The sequence below is a fragment of the Schistocerca gregaria genome, chromosome 6, assembly GCF_023897955.1.
Source record: "Schistocerca gregaria isolate iqSchGreg1 chromosome 6, iqSchGreg1.2, whole genome shotgun sequence".
Classification (NCBI taxonomy): domain Eukaryota; kingdom Metazoa; phylum Arthropoda; class Insecta; order Orthoptera; family Acrididae; genus Schistocerca; species Schistocerca gregaria.
Window position 1 is genome coordinate 235,137,716 of NC_064925.1, and position 17,159 is coordinate 235,154,874.

Below are 17,159 nucleotides of genomic sequence, written 5' to 3' on the forward strand. Positions count from 1 at the left end.
AAAGAATATTGCGGAGACATGGCTTAGCCACAGCCTAGGGGATGTTTCTAGAGTTAATTTTTCACTCTACCGCGCAGTGTGCGCTGATACCGAGTTCGAGTCTCGGTCCAGCACACAGTTTTAATCTCCGAGGAAGTTTCATATCAGCGCACACTCCGCTGCAGAGTGAAAATTTCATTCTGGAAACATCCCCCAGGCTGTGGCTAAGCCATGTCTCCGCAATATCCTCTCTTCCAGGCGTGCTAGTTTTGCAAGGTTTGCAGGAGAGCTTCTGTGAAGTTCGGAAGGTAGGAGGCGAGGTACTGGCAGAAGTGGAGCAGTGAGGACGGGGCGTGAGTCGTGCTTGGGTAACTCAGTTGGTAGAGCACTATCCCGCGAAAGGCAAAGGTCCCGAGTTCGAGTCTCGGTCCAGCACACAGTTTTAATCTTCCAGGAAGTTTCCTACCAGCGCAGATTCCGCTGTAGCGTGAAAATTTCATTGTAGGAAGTTGAAAATTGTTTAGTGGTTAGGTTGTGTTTGCGTTTCCGTTATTAAGATTGACAATTGACACAGTGAACACGGTTCTCGCTGGGAGCTGACGTATTGTGTGTGATGTGGAGGCGCCGATGGGAGGAGCGCGAGCGGCCGGCGGCGCCGCAGCCGCAGCCGCCGCGGCGTGCGTGGGCGGTGGCCGGGCTGTGCCTGGCGCGCGAGGCGGTGGCCGCGCTGTCCGGCTGCGCGGCGGGGGCGGCGCTGGCGCTGGCGCTGCTCGCGGCCTGGTACTTCGGCCTGCGAGACTCCTCCCAGAAGCGGCCGGCGCAGCGCGCACCAGAACAGCCCGCCGAGGCCGACTGACCTCGGACACGCTGCGGCGCTGACTGCTGCTCTGCAACACACACCCTGCGTTCATCACTATAACACTAAGTTAATAAACATGTAGTCCATACTTCCTTTCCACTCGTTATTTATTTGGTTGTTTGCCACGGACCATTCACACTGTCAATGCAAAGTGAATTCCCGTTTTACGAGGTGTGGCTATAAAAGAACTGAACGTCTCAACTCCGTCCGAACAGGCCTCGGAAGGCCCAACGGTACGGACTGTCCAACGTGTCATCCATAGCCGATAGGCGTCAGTGGAGGAGAACGTGGAGGAGCATACCGCTCTCCAAAGAGCGGGACTACAGCTGTAAGACATGTTATTTCAAAAACGTAAATGAAATGGCCTTTCAATGGTGGCAGGAATTCATGGTAGGAATGACCCCGTAAGAGTTCGGGCAATACGTGTGCATCCGCATAGAACATGAAGTAAATGGCTGATTAGCCCTAACTGTATGAAGATGGTATTTGTTCTGTCCGAAAGAACAGATACCATCGGTGACCATGCAACGCTATAGAATGAAATGATAATTAAATCAGGACCCTAGACTGCCGGCAGACGTTTATATGCATCAACGAGGACAGTTTTAAAATGAGTGCTCCGGCCAGGACTTGAACCAGGGATCTCCTGTTTATATGGCAGACGCTCTATCCATCTGAGCCACCGAGAGCACAAGTGGATACTGCGACTGCAGGGAATTATCCCTCGCACGCTCCCCGTGAGACCCGCATTCCCAACTTAATGTCCACACACTACACTCTTAGTTCCCCTGCCCATTACACTCATTACTCGCAGCAGACAATCTTAACGAGTCCCGGAAGAGTTCGGGAAATACGTGTGCATTCCCACAGAAGAAGAAGGTCAATGGCCAGTTACCCTTAACTATGTGAAGATGGTAGGGCTAAGCCCCAGATTCAGCCTCACTTGTGTCTGAAAACATCAAGATTTATTTCGTGTAAATATGTAATATTTTCCTTTACAATAGAATGAAGTGAAAAGCCAGTTAACAACAACCAATAATCACGGAGCGCCAGAAGGCGTAGAAATTGCCTTGAAATTTTTGAGTGTTGCAACAATCTACATCTACATCTACATCTACATCTACATCCATACTCCGCAAGCCACCTGACGGTGTGTGGCGGATGGTACCCTGAGTACCTCTATCGGTTCTCCCTTATATTCCAGTCTCGTATTGTACGTGGAAAGAAGGATTGTCGGTATGCTTCTGTGTGGGCTGTAATCTCTCTGATTTTATCCTCATGGTCTCTTCGCGAGATATACGTAGGAGGGAGCAATATACTGCTTGACTCTTCGGTGGAGGTATGTTCTCGGAGCTTTAACAAAAGCCCGTACCGAGCTACTGAGCGTCTCTCCTGCAGAGTCTTCCTCTGGAGTTTATCTATCATCTCCGTAATGCTTTCGCGATTACTAAATGATCCTGTAACGAAGCGCGCTGCTCTCCGTTGGATCTTCTCTATCTCTTCTATCAACCCTACCTGGTGCGGATCCCACACTGCTGAGCAGTATTCAAACATTGGGCGAACAAGCGTACTGTAACATACTTCCTTTGTTGTCGGATTGCATTTCCTTAGGATTCTTCCAATGAATCTCAGTCTGGCATCTGCTTTACCGACGATCAATTTTATATGATCATTCCATTCTAAATCACTCCTAATGCGTACTCCCAGATAATTTATGGAATTAACTGCTTCCAGTTGCTGACCTGCTATTTTGTAGCTAAATGATAAGGGACCTATCTTTCTATGTATTCGCATCACATTACACTTGTCTACATTGAGATTCAATTGCCATTCCGTGCACCATGCGTCAATTCGCTGCAGATCCTCCTGCATTTCAGTACAATTTTCCATTGTTGCAACCTCTCGATACACCACAGCGTCATCTGCAAAAAGCCTCAGTGAACTTCCGATATCATCCACCAGGTCATTTATGTATATTGTGAATAGCAACGGTCCTATGACACTTCCCTGCGGCACACCTGAAATCACTCTTACTTCTGAAGACTTCTCTCCATTGAGAATGACATGCTGCGTTCTATTATCTAGGAACTCCTCAATCCAATCACACAATTGATCTGATAGTCCATATGCTCTTACTTTGTTCACTAAACGACTGTGGGGAACTGTGTCAAACGCCTTGCGGAAGTCAAGAAACACGGCATCTACCTGTGAACCCGTGTCTAAGGCCCTCTGAGTCTCGTGGACGAATAGCGCGAGCTGGGTTTCACACGACCGTCTTTTTCGAAACCCATGCTGATTCCTACAGAGTAGATTTCTAGTCTTCAGAAAAGACATTATACTCGAACATAATACGTGTTCCAAAATTCTACAACTGATCGACGTTAGAGATATAGCTCTATAGTTCTGCACATCTGTTCGACGTCCCTTCTTGAAAACGGGGATGACCTGTGCCCTTTTCCAATCCTTTGGAACGCTTCGCTCTTCTAGAGAATCTCAAGATCAATACAGAGACCCAGAAGGCTTTTAAATAATATCTCTAAAAAATTAAAGAAAAAACTAACTATCTAAACTTGCTATAGACTTGAACTTCCTGAAATGCTGGGTGTAAATTTTAAATTGACACACCAGAATAACTCGAAAAATAAGGTTCACACCAAAATATTTGTAGAATCCAAAGTTGATTGTCTTCGAGGGAGACATCTGCTGGTGCTAAAATTAGTCCGCCACCCCAGCCCCTGGGGGTGTGGTGGAAGGCTACATTAAAATTTCGAATAAGAACCATCATATTTTATTGCAGAATCAGATTCTACATAAAAAACTACCTACATTTTGTCTCAAACATTTGTTTTCATTCTTGGTCGTTGCCACTGTAATTCAAGAAAATCCATGTTCTCAGTTTTGCGTGGAAAATGATTACGGCTAAATAAAAAATACTTATTTACTTCGTAAATTTTGATTCGCTAAAACTAAAACTCTTCCTCACTCCCCATAGCGTGGGGTTTGAGATAGTGGAATCAGAATTTTACAAATTTTCACCCAAAAAATTAAAAAAAATAATATGTGAATCAACATTTGTAAAACTAATTCCTCTCTCTCAAACCCCACCCTAAGGGGAGAGAGGGAGAGTTTTAGTTCTAGCGAATCAAAATTTACGAAGTAGATAAGTTTTTTTTTATCCGTAACCATTTTCCAGGCAAAAAGGAGAACAAGGATTTTCTTGAATTACAGCGCAAAATACCAAGAATTTAAAACAAATGTTTGAGACCAAATGTACGTAGTTTTTATGTAGAATCTGATTCTGCAATAAGAAATGGGGGTTCCCATTCGAAATTTTAAAGTCACCTCGCGCCTTATGCCCACGGGTTGGGGTGGCGGTCTAATTTTAGCACCATCAGATGTCCCCTTCGAAAATAATCACCTTTGGATTCTACACATTTTTTCATGCGAAGCTTATTTTTCAAGTTATTCTGTTTTGTCAACGTAAAATTTACACCCTATATAGTCTGACGGCTTGAAACCTTCCTATTTGGCACTGTTTTGGGGCCTGATCCTGGGAGGGGAAGACCGACAAGTACAAATTTAACGAGGAAGCCTAAATTATGAAGATCCCCGGGACAGAGCTGCACAATAAGCATAAGAACTTAAATATATAATATAACCCATAACCGCAACTCGGCACGAAATAGTGATCAAAATGAGGCCATGGTACAGGCCTCAGTGCAGTCCCCGCGCCCGCTTCCTCTCCAGTACTGAAGTCGCCGGCTGGTGAGGCACACCAGAACAATTTTGTTGCCCGGTCTGACAACCAGGTGCTGAGCCTGCATACAATATGGCTAACTACCCAAGCCTCCAAAACTGGCTATATGGTACTAGTGTTAGATCTACTTAGCATCCACAAACAAAAATAATTCAACTCTTCAGCCTTCTTGCAATTTTCTTTCTTTTTAATGATTAACACTTAAATAAGGTTACAAGACTGAAGCCCAAGAAATAATCAAAGATAACTGCAGTAAAATTATTATTGGTCCCCAGATCATTTAATCAAAAGCGTAATATTTAAACACAAGCTTAATCCAAGGTAATCACAACAAGTTGTCTCCACAAATCCAGTACTCGGACAGCGTTAAGATTGACTGCTTGTTCAGAAATATCACTAGGTACAAATAGGCCATTGATCAAGAATGCACAGCTTCCGCTATATGACAGCCATCTTTGTGAGCGACTAGGGCTGACGGAAAGGTCACTGGATTGCCAATGTGATTCAAAAACAGAACTAAAAAAGAGCAGTTTAACAACTCGCTGCAATAATTGAGTTGCTTATCGCAGTAGGACTCCTTTTAGTTGAAACCCTTCACAGATCCATCGAAAAACAATACCAAACAACTCAAATAATACTACAACCAGTGTTGCGCACCAACAGGGACGAAATGCAAGAAATCAGGTGCGCCCAGAACGCAGAAGCGGCCTGAAGACACAGTACACGTCGTCCTCTGAGACGACCAACAGACCAGCCAACCGTCGTTTCAAGATGAAATCACAGGCAAGGGTAAGACCGCAAGTGAATCGCCAACTAACAGCTTCTTACATGAACACAATGGGCATCAGCGGCGATACTCTTTCGTTGGAAAACCAATAGCCATCAGCCTCTGGCGGAACGGTTCTTTTGGTCATTTCCCGCATAATGGGCCAACAGTTGTCCCGACCGCTTCAGCTCAGAACCCCAACTTCATCGCGACACTGTTCACACGAGACTCGCATGCCGCAAAAATTCGGCCCACCGATCGTGACGCAGCGGCAGCGCTACCAGATGACCCAAGGTGAAACCAAGCACGGGAAGTCGCCCGAAGAGAAATCAATAAGAGCCGACACGGGTCGACACATATTTGGTTATAGTCACATTCCTCTATCCCTACAAGCAAATTTTCCATTGATACAACAATGCTGCAAGAATTCCTCAGTGAGCTCCTTGATGACGCGCTGCTTTTTCTTCGAGTACTTCAGCGGATTGAAATATTGTTGCTTTCAATACAGGTTAGATCTTGGGGAACAGATAAACTTCACATGCTGCTAGGTCAGGCGAATAAGGTGAGTGGTTTCATATTAAATGCAGTACTTCACTAGAAATCTCTTAACAATGTGTTATGAGCCGGTACATTGTCTTGATGCAGAACCCATGAAATGTTCTTAGACGGTTTTGGCCGTTTGTTTCTCATTTGAACAAGAACCACAAGTTAGCAATTTCGATTACCAATTTGATCTTCAGGAACCCAGTGAATATACACAATCTCATAGAAATTAAAAAGAGTCATCATCTTTTTGAATCTTGTTTTGATCAGTCGAGCTTTTTTCGCTTTTGGTGAATTTGGTCCCCTTCTATTCCGTGGATTGATGCTTAGTTTCTGGATAATAAATGAAAAACTAACATTCATGACATGTTATCACTATTCCCAAGAAGTTAGGATCTTTTTCAGAGGTATTCAAAGTGACAGTACAAACATTTTCACGTGCTTCTTTCTGTTCGATCTTGAGAATTTCCGGCACCAGTTTCGCACACACTTTTCTCATGTTAATTTGGCTATGTCAGATTTGTTTTCCGTATTCTTTGTCAATTCATTCAGTTTCAGCAATTTATTGAATATTCAACCGGTGGTCAGATCGAATGGAATTACTTACTTTTTCGATATTTTATTCCGAGTTTTATGTTGAGGGGCGTCCCGGTGAAGAGTCATCTTGAAAATCTTTCGGCTATGTTGGAAACGTTCGAACCAATCAGAATCTTGGAAACGTTTGAACCACTCAGAATCTTGCTTGCGTGAAAAACATTCTTCGCCATACACTTCTTTTTGTAAGAGATAGGTTTCAGCAGCAGTTTCTTCCAAGTGGTGTGAACTTCATTGTTCTATTATTACACTTATCATTTTTCCGGCAGAACAAAGTAACAGTTCTTACACAAACGAATGCCACAGCCGCACTGAGTTGTCTACAGACACGAGAGACGTCACATTCAACTGAGAACTCTCTATGCTCAACAGCTACTGGTCATTCATTTTTAGCACTTGCTTAGGGAAAGGAAAATAAGATGACGAGACTAAGCTTTCGAAACTTTTTTATCCTCATGTTTTTCAACCGATTGTCTACGTAATTTAAAGCAACCATTATAGTTTTATTTGCAAATATTGATTTTATATTTTTTCTAAATCTACCATTTATGGAAATTTTTCAACTTTTTTAAAATGATGTCTAATTCGTCTCTGTACCCTCGTATGTGGATAAGATGACGTTGTTAGACAGGTAAGATGCTGAAGGAAAACATATGAAAAATCATTTTATTTTAAGCACAGTAGTTTCATAAATATGTTTACAGCTTTGCTTCTGCAGCAGTGTGACCAGTACAAGCAGCTTGGTACCATTTATGAAAGCAAGGACAAGCTGAAAGGTGTCAGGCAAATCCAACACCCTCCATGGAAACCCTGACATGAGAAGCAAATCCAGTAGTATGTCACATAGCTCCGAATAAATCGTGACATTAAATTAACCAAAGTAATACGAGTAACGAGTGAGCGAATGGAGTACCACAGACTAACACAAGAATGCCTAAATGCATGTCACACCTTCCCACCGTGAGACCGACGCAGTTCCGAGGTGAGAAACGAGAACAGAAGCCGAGAGCAGAACCGTGTTAAGCTAGAAGGCCCTACGATAAGAGACGGACTGGACACCCACGTATCCAGTCTACCGCTAAGACCACACCACCCGCACGTTTTAGCGTGAGACTTTTTCGCGTCTCTGTTATGTCAAGGACCCCCCCCCCCCCCCAACCCATGTTAAAAGCTAGAGCCCTCCAGAAAAACTGTATTGATCTTATGATAACACAAAAGGGCCACACCACCTGCCAGTTTTAGCGTGAGACTTTTTCGCGTCTCTGTTACGTTAGCACCACCTCCCAGCCCATGTTAAAAGATAGACCCCTCCAGAAGAACAGTATAGAACTTACGATAACGCTAAAAGGACGACACCAGCTGCAGGTTTGGCGTGAGACTTTTCGCGTCTCTGTTACGTTGAAAACTTTAAAAACATTGCCCCACCACGAAAAGTATAACGTTTCTCATTGGATAGGCAGAATTTTTGTAGGCGGAGCTTACGGTTAACATTGAGACCCTGATTGGTCAGATGAAAACACAGACAGATAGTTTTTTTTTCAAACAACTTCGGTAAATGGTAGTAAGGAGAAGTTAGGAGTGAGTTAGTTCCGAGACGGCGAGCTGGATGACTGCTGCGCCGGCCGCCGCCGCCCTGAAGCTGCCTAACCAACGACAAGGTAATGAACGCACGCGATGCCGCATTTTTGAGCGCATAAGGCTTCACTCAGAACTGCAGAAGTCTCATCTGTTACACCCCCTTTTTGCGTAATACTAGTGTCGATCGTAAATTAAGGCTCATGGTGTTCACATTTGCCACTTGAAGTAAAAATCTGAAACGCGATGATTTCTCTGTTATATAATTATTGAGAAGCCACATCAGCCACTGTAGTTTACGACATGTTAGATAAGTAATTAAAGATAATTGAGGGTCACTGTAGACCATTTTTATAGTTTTCTCTTTTGTGAAACTGAACTTAAACCTAGATTATAGATGTGATATGGCATAGGTCATCCTTCAATCCATTGTAGAACTTGGAAACCCATTCAGGGAATATTCGTTCACATTTTTTGTTGAACGCAGTTGGTTTTTACCATCCTGTATTAAAACATTTCCTTTTATTTAACGATGTTTTGTGAGTAGAATAAAATTTCCAATGGTAAACCTAACTGCTTTTTCGACGTTATTTTACCAGCTAACTAAAAACAGGAAAGCCTTGAACCCCTTCCACTAAATTTAGTTAATATTAAGATTCTTTTACAGGGAGTGCAGTGGAGCTGACGCTGAAATCATTATTTGGTTATATCATCGCTAGTCTCACTGAACTCTTCTGAATTCTACATGTCATGTGTGGTCTGGCCTCTCCTTACCAGCAACAGGTCCCAGGTTTAAACTAGTCAGTTCCCTAAAAAAAAAAAAATAAATAAATAAAAAACACGCTCAGAGCTACGTTGCCTGAAAGTGGTAGGGAGACACGATATAGAACAAACAGACACCACCACGAATGTTTATAAAGCTTACCAAGTCTCTGATTTCCCATAGTCATTGGAGACTGGACAAAAAGTATCGCCGTGAACTCAGTGATTCTGACTTTGAGCCATCAATGACAACAGGGAGACCACACAGTACCCCAATTGTTCTTCTGCAACGAGATCAGTATCGTCGTCATTTTCACTGTAATTGACTGATATCGAGGAATCTGATGAATATTTCAAAAAGTGTTCCCTGTCAAATTTATTTTTTCTCTTGCTCTTAGCCACCTTTTTGGCATTCTGTTTTTCTTTTCCTTTCTTTGGGTTTTCTTGTTTCTTCTTTTCTTTGGCTTTCTACTCAGCTCCTTTACTTTGTAAAGTTCTTTTGATAGGGTTACTTGTGATGTGGAATGATGACATTTTTTTTTCCTCATGTTTTCCTTCTTTTCGAACAGTATTAGGTAAAGGAGGCAGGGAAAAGTAGGATGATTCTACACAAGATGGTCCAGGCTTTGCAGTTTCATCAGTGTTAGCTTTAGTAGCACTAGAAGGTCCACCTAGACCTACTGCGGCGTCATCTGCGTTACCTGCAGAGGCGTCAAATAGTCCAGCTACTTCTTTTTCATCGAGACTAACAATTGAGGTATTTTGAGGGCTCTCTGTTGTCATTGATGGCTCAAAGTCACAATCACTGAGTTCACAGCGATACTTGTTGTAGCAACCTTGCTATATGCTACATTAAAAAATCCTGCAACATCTTTAATACTGATCACCTGGCCTTTATGTCCTATTAAGTAATCATCACAAGCCCGCTTTGGAGAGGGGGACCCAGTAAACTAATATGATTTTTTGACAAAAATTGACAGTATTCACAGTAGCAAGTGATGTGTGGTTATCCATCAATAACAAAAATGGGTTTTCCGTGCTTGTTCTTACATTCTTTATTATATTTTATAAGCACAGTGTAAAGGTTTCAGGGTTCAACCTCCCAGATTCATTACATTCACCTACAGGAGCGGGCGTTGAATTATTCGTATAGTGCTGCTGCATCCTCACCCTGGGGAATATGAAGAAAGGTGGGACATAATTACCAACAGCAGTGAAACTGCATGCTACACTAACGTTCACGCCCCTTTCAGAAGAACATGATTTTATAAACCTATAATTTCCTATTGGGATTTAGATACTAACACTTTTACTGGGAACAATTGAGCAGCCAGTCTCATCAATATTATAAATTTGATGAGGCCCATGTTTTTTCTCAGCTAGAATTCAGTCTGGCTGCAGATGTAGCTTCTGGTTTTCTGATAGAAAAATTGCATTTGTCCTTAAAGTTCTGGATGAAGCCTTTACCCACTTCATTTTCTTCTTTATTGAAAGGGTGTGGAATCTACAATGTTTCAGCGTATTCAAAGGCGAGCTTTGCGAACTGTTCCCTTGTTAAGCCTGAAGCTTTCCTGTCCAAGTCCTGGACATATTCCGGTGCTGGTCGGAAAGTCTGAAAAATAAATAAAATATAATTTTTTCTATCGTAATACCTTAATTAATATTTAGCCCCTGTGGTGCCTGTAACTTAAAACTGAAGTATTACATTTGATAATACTTACTTCTTTACCGCGCGGGATTAGCCGAGCTGTCTACGGCGCTGCAGTCGTGCACTATGCGGCTGGTCCCGGAGAGGTGGTTCGAGTCCTCCCTCAGGCAAGGGCGTGTGTGTGTTCGTTACTAGGATAATTTAGGTGAAGTAGTATGTAAGGCAATGTGGCCTGTAGTTGAAGTGTCATGATGATCTCTCCATTGGTAAAAGATTCCGGAATAGTTCCCCATTCGGATCTCCGGGAGGGGACTGAGAAGGGGGAGGTTACCATGAGAAAAAGATTGAATAATCAACGAAAGGATAATGTTCTACGAGTCGGGGCGTGGAATGTCAGAAGCTGAAACGTGGTAGGGAAACTAGAAAATCTGAAAAGGGAAATGGAAAGGCTCAATCTAGATATAGTACGGGTAAGTGAAGTGAAGTGGAAGGAAGACAAGGATTTCTGGTCAGATGAGTATCAGGTAATATCAACACCAGCAGAAAATGGTATAACAGGTGTAGGATTCGTTATGAATAGGAAGGTAGGGCAGAGGGTGTGTTACTGTGAACAGTTCAGTGACCAGGTTGTTCTAATCAGAATCGATAGCAGACCAAAACCGACAACGATAGTTTAGGTATACATGCCGACGTCGCAAGCTGAAGATGAACAGATAGAGAAAGTGTATGAGGATATTGAAAAGGTAATGCAGTATGTAAAGGGGGACGAAAATCTAATAGACATGGGAGACTGGAATGCAGTTGTAGGGGATGGAGTAGAAGACTAATTGAGTTCTGTAACAAGTTTCAGCTACTAATAGCGAATACCCTGTTCAAGAATCACAAGAGGAGGAGGTATACTTGGAAAAGGCAGGGAGGTACAGGAAGATTTCAAATAGATTACATCATGGTCAGACAGAGATTCCGAAATCACATACTGGATTGTAAGGCGTACCCAGGAGCAGATATAGACTCAGATCACAATATAGTAGTGATGAAGAGTAGGCTGAAGTTCAAGACAGTCAGGAAGAATCAATAGGCAAAGAAGTGGGATATGGAAGTTCTAAGGAATGACGAGATACGTTTGAAGTTCTCTAAGGCTATAGATACAGCAATAAGGAATAGCGCATTAGGCAACACAGTTGAAGAGGAATGGGCATCTCTAAAAAGGGCCATCACAGAAGTTGGGAAGGAAAACATAGGTACAAAGAAGGTAGCTGCAAAGAAACCATTGGTAACAGAAGAAATACTTCAGTTGATTGATGAAAGGAGGAAGTACAAACATGTTCCGGAAAAATCAGGAATACAGAAATACAAGTCGCTGAGGAATGAAACAAATAGGAAGTGCAGCGAAGCTAAGACGAAATGGCTGCAGGAAAAATGTGAAGACATCGAAAAAGTTATGATTGTAGGAAGGAGAGACTCAGCATACAGGAAAGTCAAAACAACCTTTGGTGACATTAAAAGCAACGGTGGTAACATTAAGAGTGCAACCTGAATTCCACTGTTAAATGAAGAGAAGAGGAGAGAGCAGATAGGTGGAAAGAATACATTGAAAGCCTCTATGAGGGTGAAGATTAGTCTGATGTGATAGAAGAAGAAATAGGAGTCGATTTAGAAGAGATAGGGGATCCAGTATTAGAATCGGGTTTTAAAAGAGCTTTGGAGGACTTACGGTCAAATAAGTCAGAAGGGGAAACTTTATTGACACATTCCTGGGGTCAGATACATCACATGATCACACTGACAGAACCACAGGCACATAGACACAGGCAACAGAGCATACACAATGTCGGCACTAGTACAGTGTATATCCACCTTTCGCAGCAATGCAGGCTGCTATTCTCCCACGGAGACGATCGTAGAGATGCTGGATGTAGTCCTGTGGAACGGCTTGCCATGCCATTTCCACCTGGCGCCTCAGTTGGACCAGCGTTCGTGCTGGACGTGCAGACCGCGTGAGACGACGCTACATCCAGTCCCAAACATGCTCAATGGGGGACAGATCCGGAGATCTTGCTGGCCAGGGTAGTTCACTTACACCTTCTAGAACACGTTGGGTGGCACGGGATATATGCGGACATGCATTGTCCTGTTGGAACAGCAAGTTCCCTTGCCGGTCTAGGAATGGTAGAACGATGGGTTCGATGACGGTTTGGACGTACCGTGCACTATTCAGAGTCCCCTCGACGATCACCAGAGGTGTACGGCCAGTGTAGGAGATCGCTCCCCACACCATGATACCCGGGTGTTGGCCCTGTGTGCCTTGGTCGTATGCAGTCCTGATTGTGGCGCTCACCTGCACGGCGCCAAACACGCATACGACCATCATTGGCACCAAGGCAGAAGCGACTCTCATCGCTGAAGACGACACGTCTCCATTCGTCACTCCATTCACGCCTGTCGCGACACCACTGGAGGCGGGCTGCACCATGTTGGGGCGTGAGCGGAAGACGGCCTAACGGTGTGCGGGACCGTAGCCCAGCTTCATGGAGACGGTTGCGATTGGTTCTCGGCTATACCCCAGGAGCAACAGTGTCCGTAAATTGCTGGGAAGTGACGGTGCGGTCCCCTACGGCACTGCGTAGGATCCTACGGTCTTGGTGTGCATCCGTGCGTTGCTGCGGTCCGGTCCCAGGTCGACGGGCACGTGCACCTTCCGCCAACCACTGGCGACAACATCGATGTACTGTGGTGACCTCACGCCCCACGTGTTGAGCAATTCGGCGGTACGTCCACCCGGCCTCCCGCATGCCCACTATACGCCCTCGCTCAAAGTCCGTCAACTGCACATACGGTTCGCGTCCACGCTGTCGCAGCATGCTACCAGTGTTAAAGACTGCGATGGAGCTCCGTATGCCACGGCAAACTGGCTGACACTGACGGCGGTGGTGCACAAATGCTGCGCAGCTAGCTCCATTCGACGGCCAACACCGCGGTTCCTGGCGTGTCCGCTGTGCCGTGCGTGTGATCATTGCTTGTACAGCCCTCTCGCAATGTCCGGAGCAAGTACGGTGGGTCTAACACACCGGTGTCAATGTGTTCTTTTTTCCATTTCCAGGAGTGTATGTCTGGCGACATACCATCTGACTTTCGGAAAAGCATCATCCACACAATTCCGAAGACGGCAAGAACTGACAAGTGCGAGAATTATCGCACAATCAGCTTAACAGCTCATGCATCGAAGCTGCTTACAAGAATAATATACAGACGAATGGAAAAGAAAATTGAGAATGCGCTAGGTGACGATCAGTTTGGCTTTAGGAAAATTAAAGGCACGAGAGAGGCAATTCTGACGTTATGGCTAATAATGGAAGCAAGGCTAAAGAAAAATCAAGACACGTTCATAGGAATTGTTGACCTGGAAAAAGCGTTTGACAATGTAAAATGGTGCAAGCTGTTCGAGATACTGAAAAAAGTAGAGGTAAGCTATAGGGAGACACGGGTCATATACAATATGTACAAAAGACGATCAAGAACGAAGTGCTCGTATTAAGAAGGGTGTAAGGCAAGGCTGTAGCCTTTCGCCCCTACTCTTCAATCTGTCCATCGAGGAAGCAATGATGGAAATAAAAGAAAGGTTTAGGAGTGGAATTAAAGTACAAGGTGAAAGGATATCTACGATACTATTCGCTGATGACATTGCTATCCTGAATGAAAGTGAAAGAAGAATTAAATGATCTGCTGAACGGAATGAGCAGTCTAATGAGTACACAGTATGGTTTGAGAGTAAATCGGAGGAAGACGAAGGTAATGAGAAGCAGTAGAAATGAGAACAGCGACCAACTTAACATCAGGATTGATGGTCACGAAGTCAATGAAGTTAAGGAATTCTGCTACCTAGGCAGTAAAATAACCAATGACGGACGGAGCAAGGAGAACATCAATAGCAGACTCGCTATGGCAAAAAAGGCATTTCTGGCCAAGAGATGTCTACTAATATCAAATACCGGCCTTAATTTGAGGAAGAAATTTCTGAGGATGTACGTCTGGAGTACAGCATTGTATGGTAGTGAAACATGGACTGTGGGAAAACCGGAACAGAAGGGAATCGAACCATTTGAGATTTGGTGCTATAGACGATTGTTGATAATTAGGTGGACTGATAAGGTAAGGAATGAGGAGGTTCTACGCAGAATCGGAGATGAAAGGAATATGTGGAAAACACTGATAAGGAGAAGGGACAGGTTGATAGGACATCTGCTAAGACATGAGGGAATGACTTCCATGGTACTAGCGGGAGCTGTAGAGGGCAAAAACTGTAGAGGAAGACAGAGATTGGAATACGTCAAGCAAATAATTGAGGACGTAGGTTTCAAGTGCTACTCTGAGATGAAGAGGTTAGCACAGGAAAGGAATTCGTGGCGGGCCGCATCAAACCAGTCAGTAGACTGATGACCAAAAAAAAAAAAAGTGTGTAAGCTTATGTACTGATGCCCTTAGCAGTTAAGTACCATAAGATTTCACACACACTTACTTCTTTCGTGTACTTCTTGGCGTAACGCCGCAATGTAGCTTCTATAAGATTGCGATTTTTCGCTGTTTCATACGTTGCCGCATTATCCTTTACCTGCTGTTCAGCTAAGGTCATAGATTTCTGTGGTTATTGCCTTCTATTGGTCTTTCGTTTATATTTGTTACCCATGTTGAGTACTGCAATTGAAATTGAAAACTTTATTAAAATGATTTACGAAATGTTCGGAGAAGATGACGAAAACTTTAAGAAAAAATTGGAACGAGGATACAGAAACTTACCACATGTAGTCCACATGTTATTTCGATGCACTGAAATATTACACCAAACAAGTGTGTAAACCCAAATGATAGTGTCTCACCGCCAAACGGTGGTGGTTAGCTTTAGTTCCTATTGTACCACACGTGCAGCGCTACTATCTAGCAGGGTAAGTTTTTCAAACGCTGCTCTCTTTCGGCAATGCCATTAAATTAACCTTTCCTCATCATAGACTCCTCGTCATCTTAACCTTCTTTTCTCTGTGGCACCATTAGTCCCGTTGTTACAGGGCTATACCCTGTATACTGACGTGGAAACTGCTTTTGCTCCCCGTGAGGGACCATTCAAAGGTCCCTTTCTGCACCGGTGATATCCGTTCATCTGCAAACGTCTGCAGTCGTCCACTAGAAGTCATTGAGCATTTATTCCGAATTGGACCTTTGCCTGCCGCTACGTCAGTACAGACCTGTAGAAATGAAGCAGTGTGCGTGCGAATTTGCATTTTCTAAATAACTTTTCTAGTGAAGTGTGAGATCGGTCGACGATTGGTGACGAACCCAGCTAATATATTGTATTATGATTGGATAAGATGTAGTTACTGCGAACTCTTCTTCGTGAAGATGGTATCGGAGTGGGATATGAATCGTTCACATATTTTCTAACATCTATTACGGTGCAAATATGTTATCAACGGTTAGAGACGTATACGTTTTAACACAAACAGAGAATTATGATGCTAGTGAAGCTAATGAGAAACGCCTCAGTGCAAGCGGTAGTGATATGGCACGTTCGACAAGAGGCGATAGAACCAGTGAAAGTGAATTCCAACCTTCCCTTTGTAAGAAGTGCACAGTTGAAAGTGTCATCACAGGGTCAGAGCACAACACACTAGAGAACATTCGAGTACAAAATGATTATCATGGCAGGTATTTCCAGACATATGACAAGCTCCTGAAAAGATGCCATAGATTGAAAGCTATTAGCAATATTAAAAGAGTACTGGACTACGTGGTAAAAGCAATCCAGTTTCCAGAGGAAATCATGCGTTGAAGTTTGTTACTGGCTCTGAGCACTATGGGATTTAACATCTGTGGTCATCAGTCCCCTAGAACTTAGAACTAGTTAAACCTAACTAACCTAACGACATCACACACATCCATGCCCGTAACGGGCACGCGGTGCCAGACTGAAGCGCCTACAACCGCAAGGCCACACTGTCCGGCGAAGTTTGTTACTATTTTGTTTTGTTAACCTCTTGTTTGCTGTTGTATATGTAAACTAATTTCCTACTTACTTTTCTTGTGTGTCTGTGTTCTAACATGAACCTGAACAATACAAGTGGTGTGTTACATAAAAGCTATCTGATTGAAAGAGTTGCCCATTCCGTTTGAAAATATATAACAGTACTGCAATTAATTTATACCGAAACTAATTAGAAAACACAAAAGTGGATACTAAAGAAACTGTCCTGAGGATTTCTGTATAGTGCAGTGTGGTGAACAGCGCTTCAATGCGCGACACCACAATATGTATCTTGCAGTTCCGACACACAAAAACTAATAGGCTAAGAATTTTACATAATATTAAAAACTGAATTTTGAATGAATAACCGTTCAAAATACTTCTCTCAAAATTCGCAAAAACTGTATGTACCAAAACTGATTAAATAAAATTCCGAGCTCGAAATGACACAAGTCGAGTATGTAACACGGTTGTATAAGAAAAAGAATGTCTGACGAAGAAGTGAAATTTGAACTGAGCTTTGCCACAATTGAACCTGAAAATTATTTTTGAAATGTGTGCTTAACTGTGTATGATCTTACCGTTTTCTGACTGTGACGTCAAACTGGACCTAACAACTTTTCATGTCTTATCTTGTTGTAAAGGAAACTCGGTGTTGCTCGA

The 17,159-nt window shown here is 43.3% G+C and overlaps 1 protein-coding gene across 3 annotated transcripts in view; it reads left to right on the plus strand.

The window, feature by feature from the left end:
* LOC126278474 (uncharacterized) overlaps positions 1 to 931 on the plus strand; it is a 51,700-nt gene extending 50,769 nt beyond the window's left edge. For 2 of the 3 annotated variants that reach the window (XM_049978621.1, XM_049978623.1), the window contains exon 4: positions 601 to 931. In XM_049978621.1, coding sequence (XP_049834578.1) covers positions 601 to 835 — 235 coding nt within the window. In that variant the 3' untranslated portion in view covers positions 836 to 931. The remainder of the gene's footprint in view (positions 1 to 600) is intronic. The other variant, XM_049978622.1, reaches the window with a different exon arrangement.
* The last annotated feature ends 16,228 nt before the right edge of the window (positions 932 to 17,159 follow it).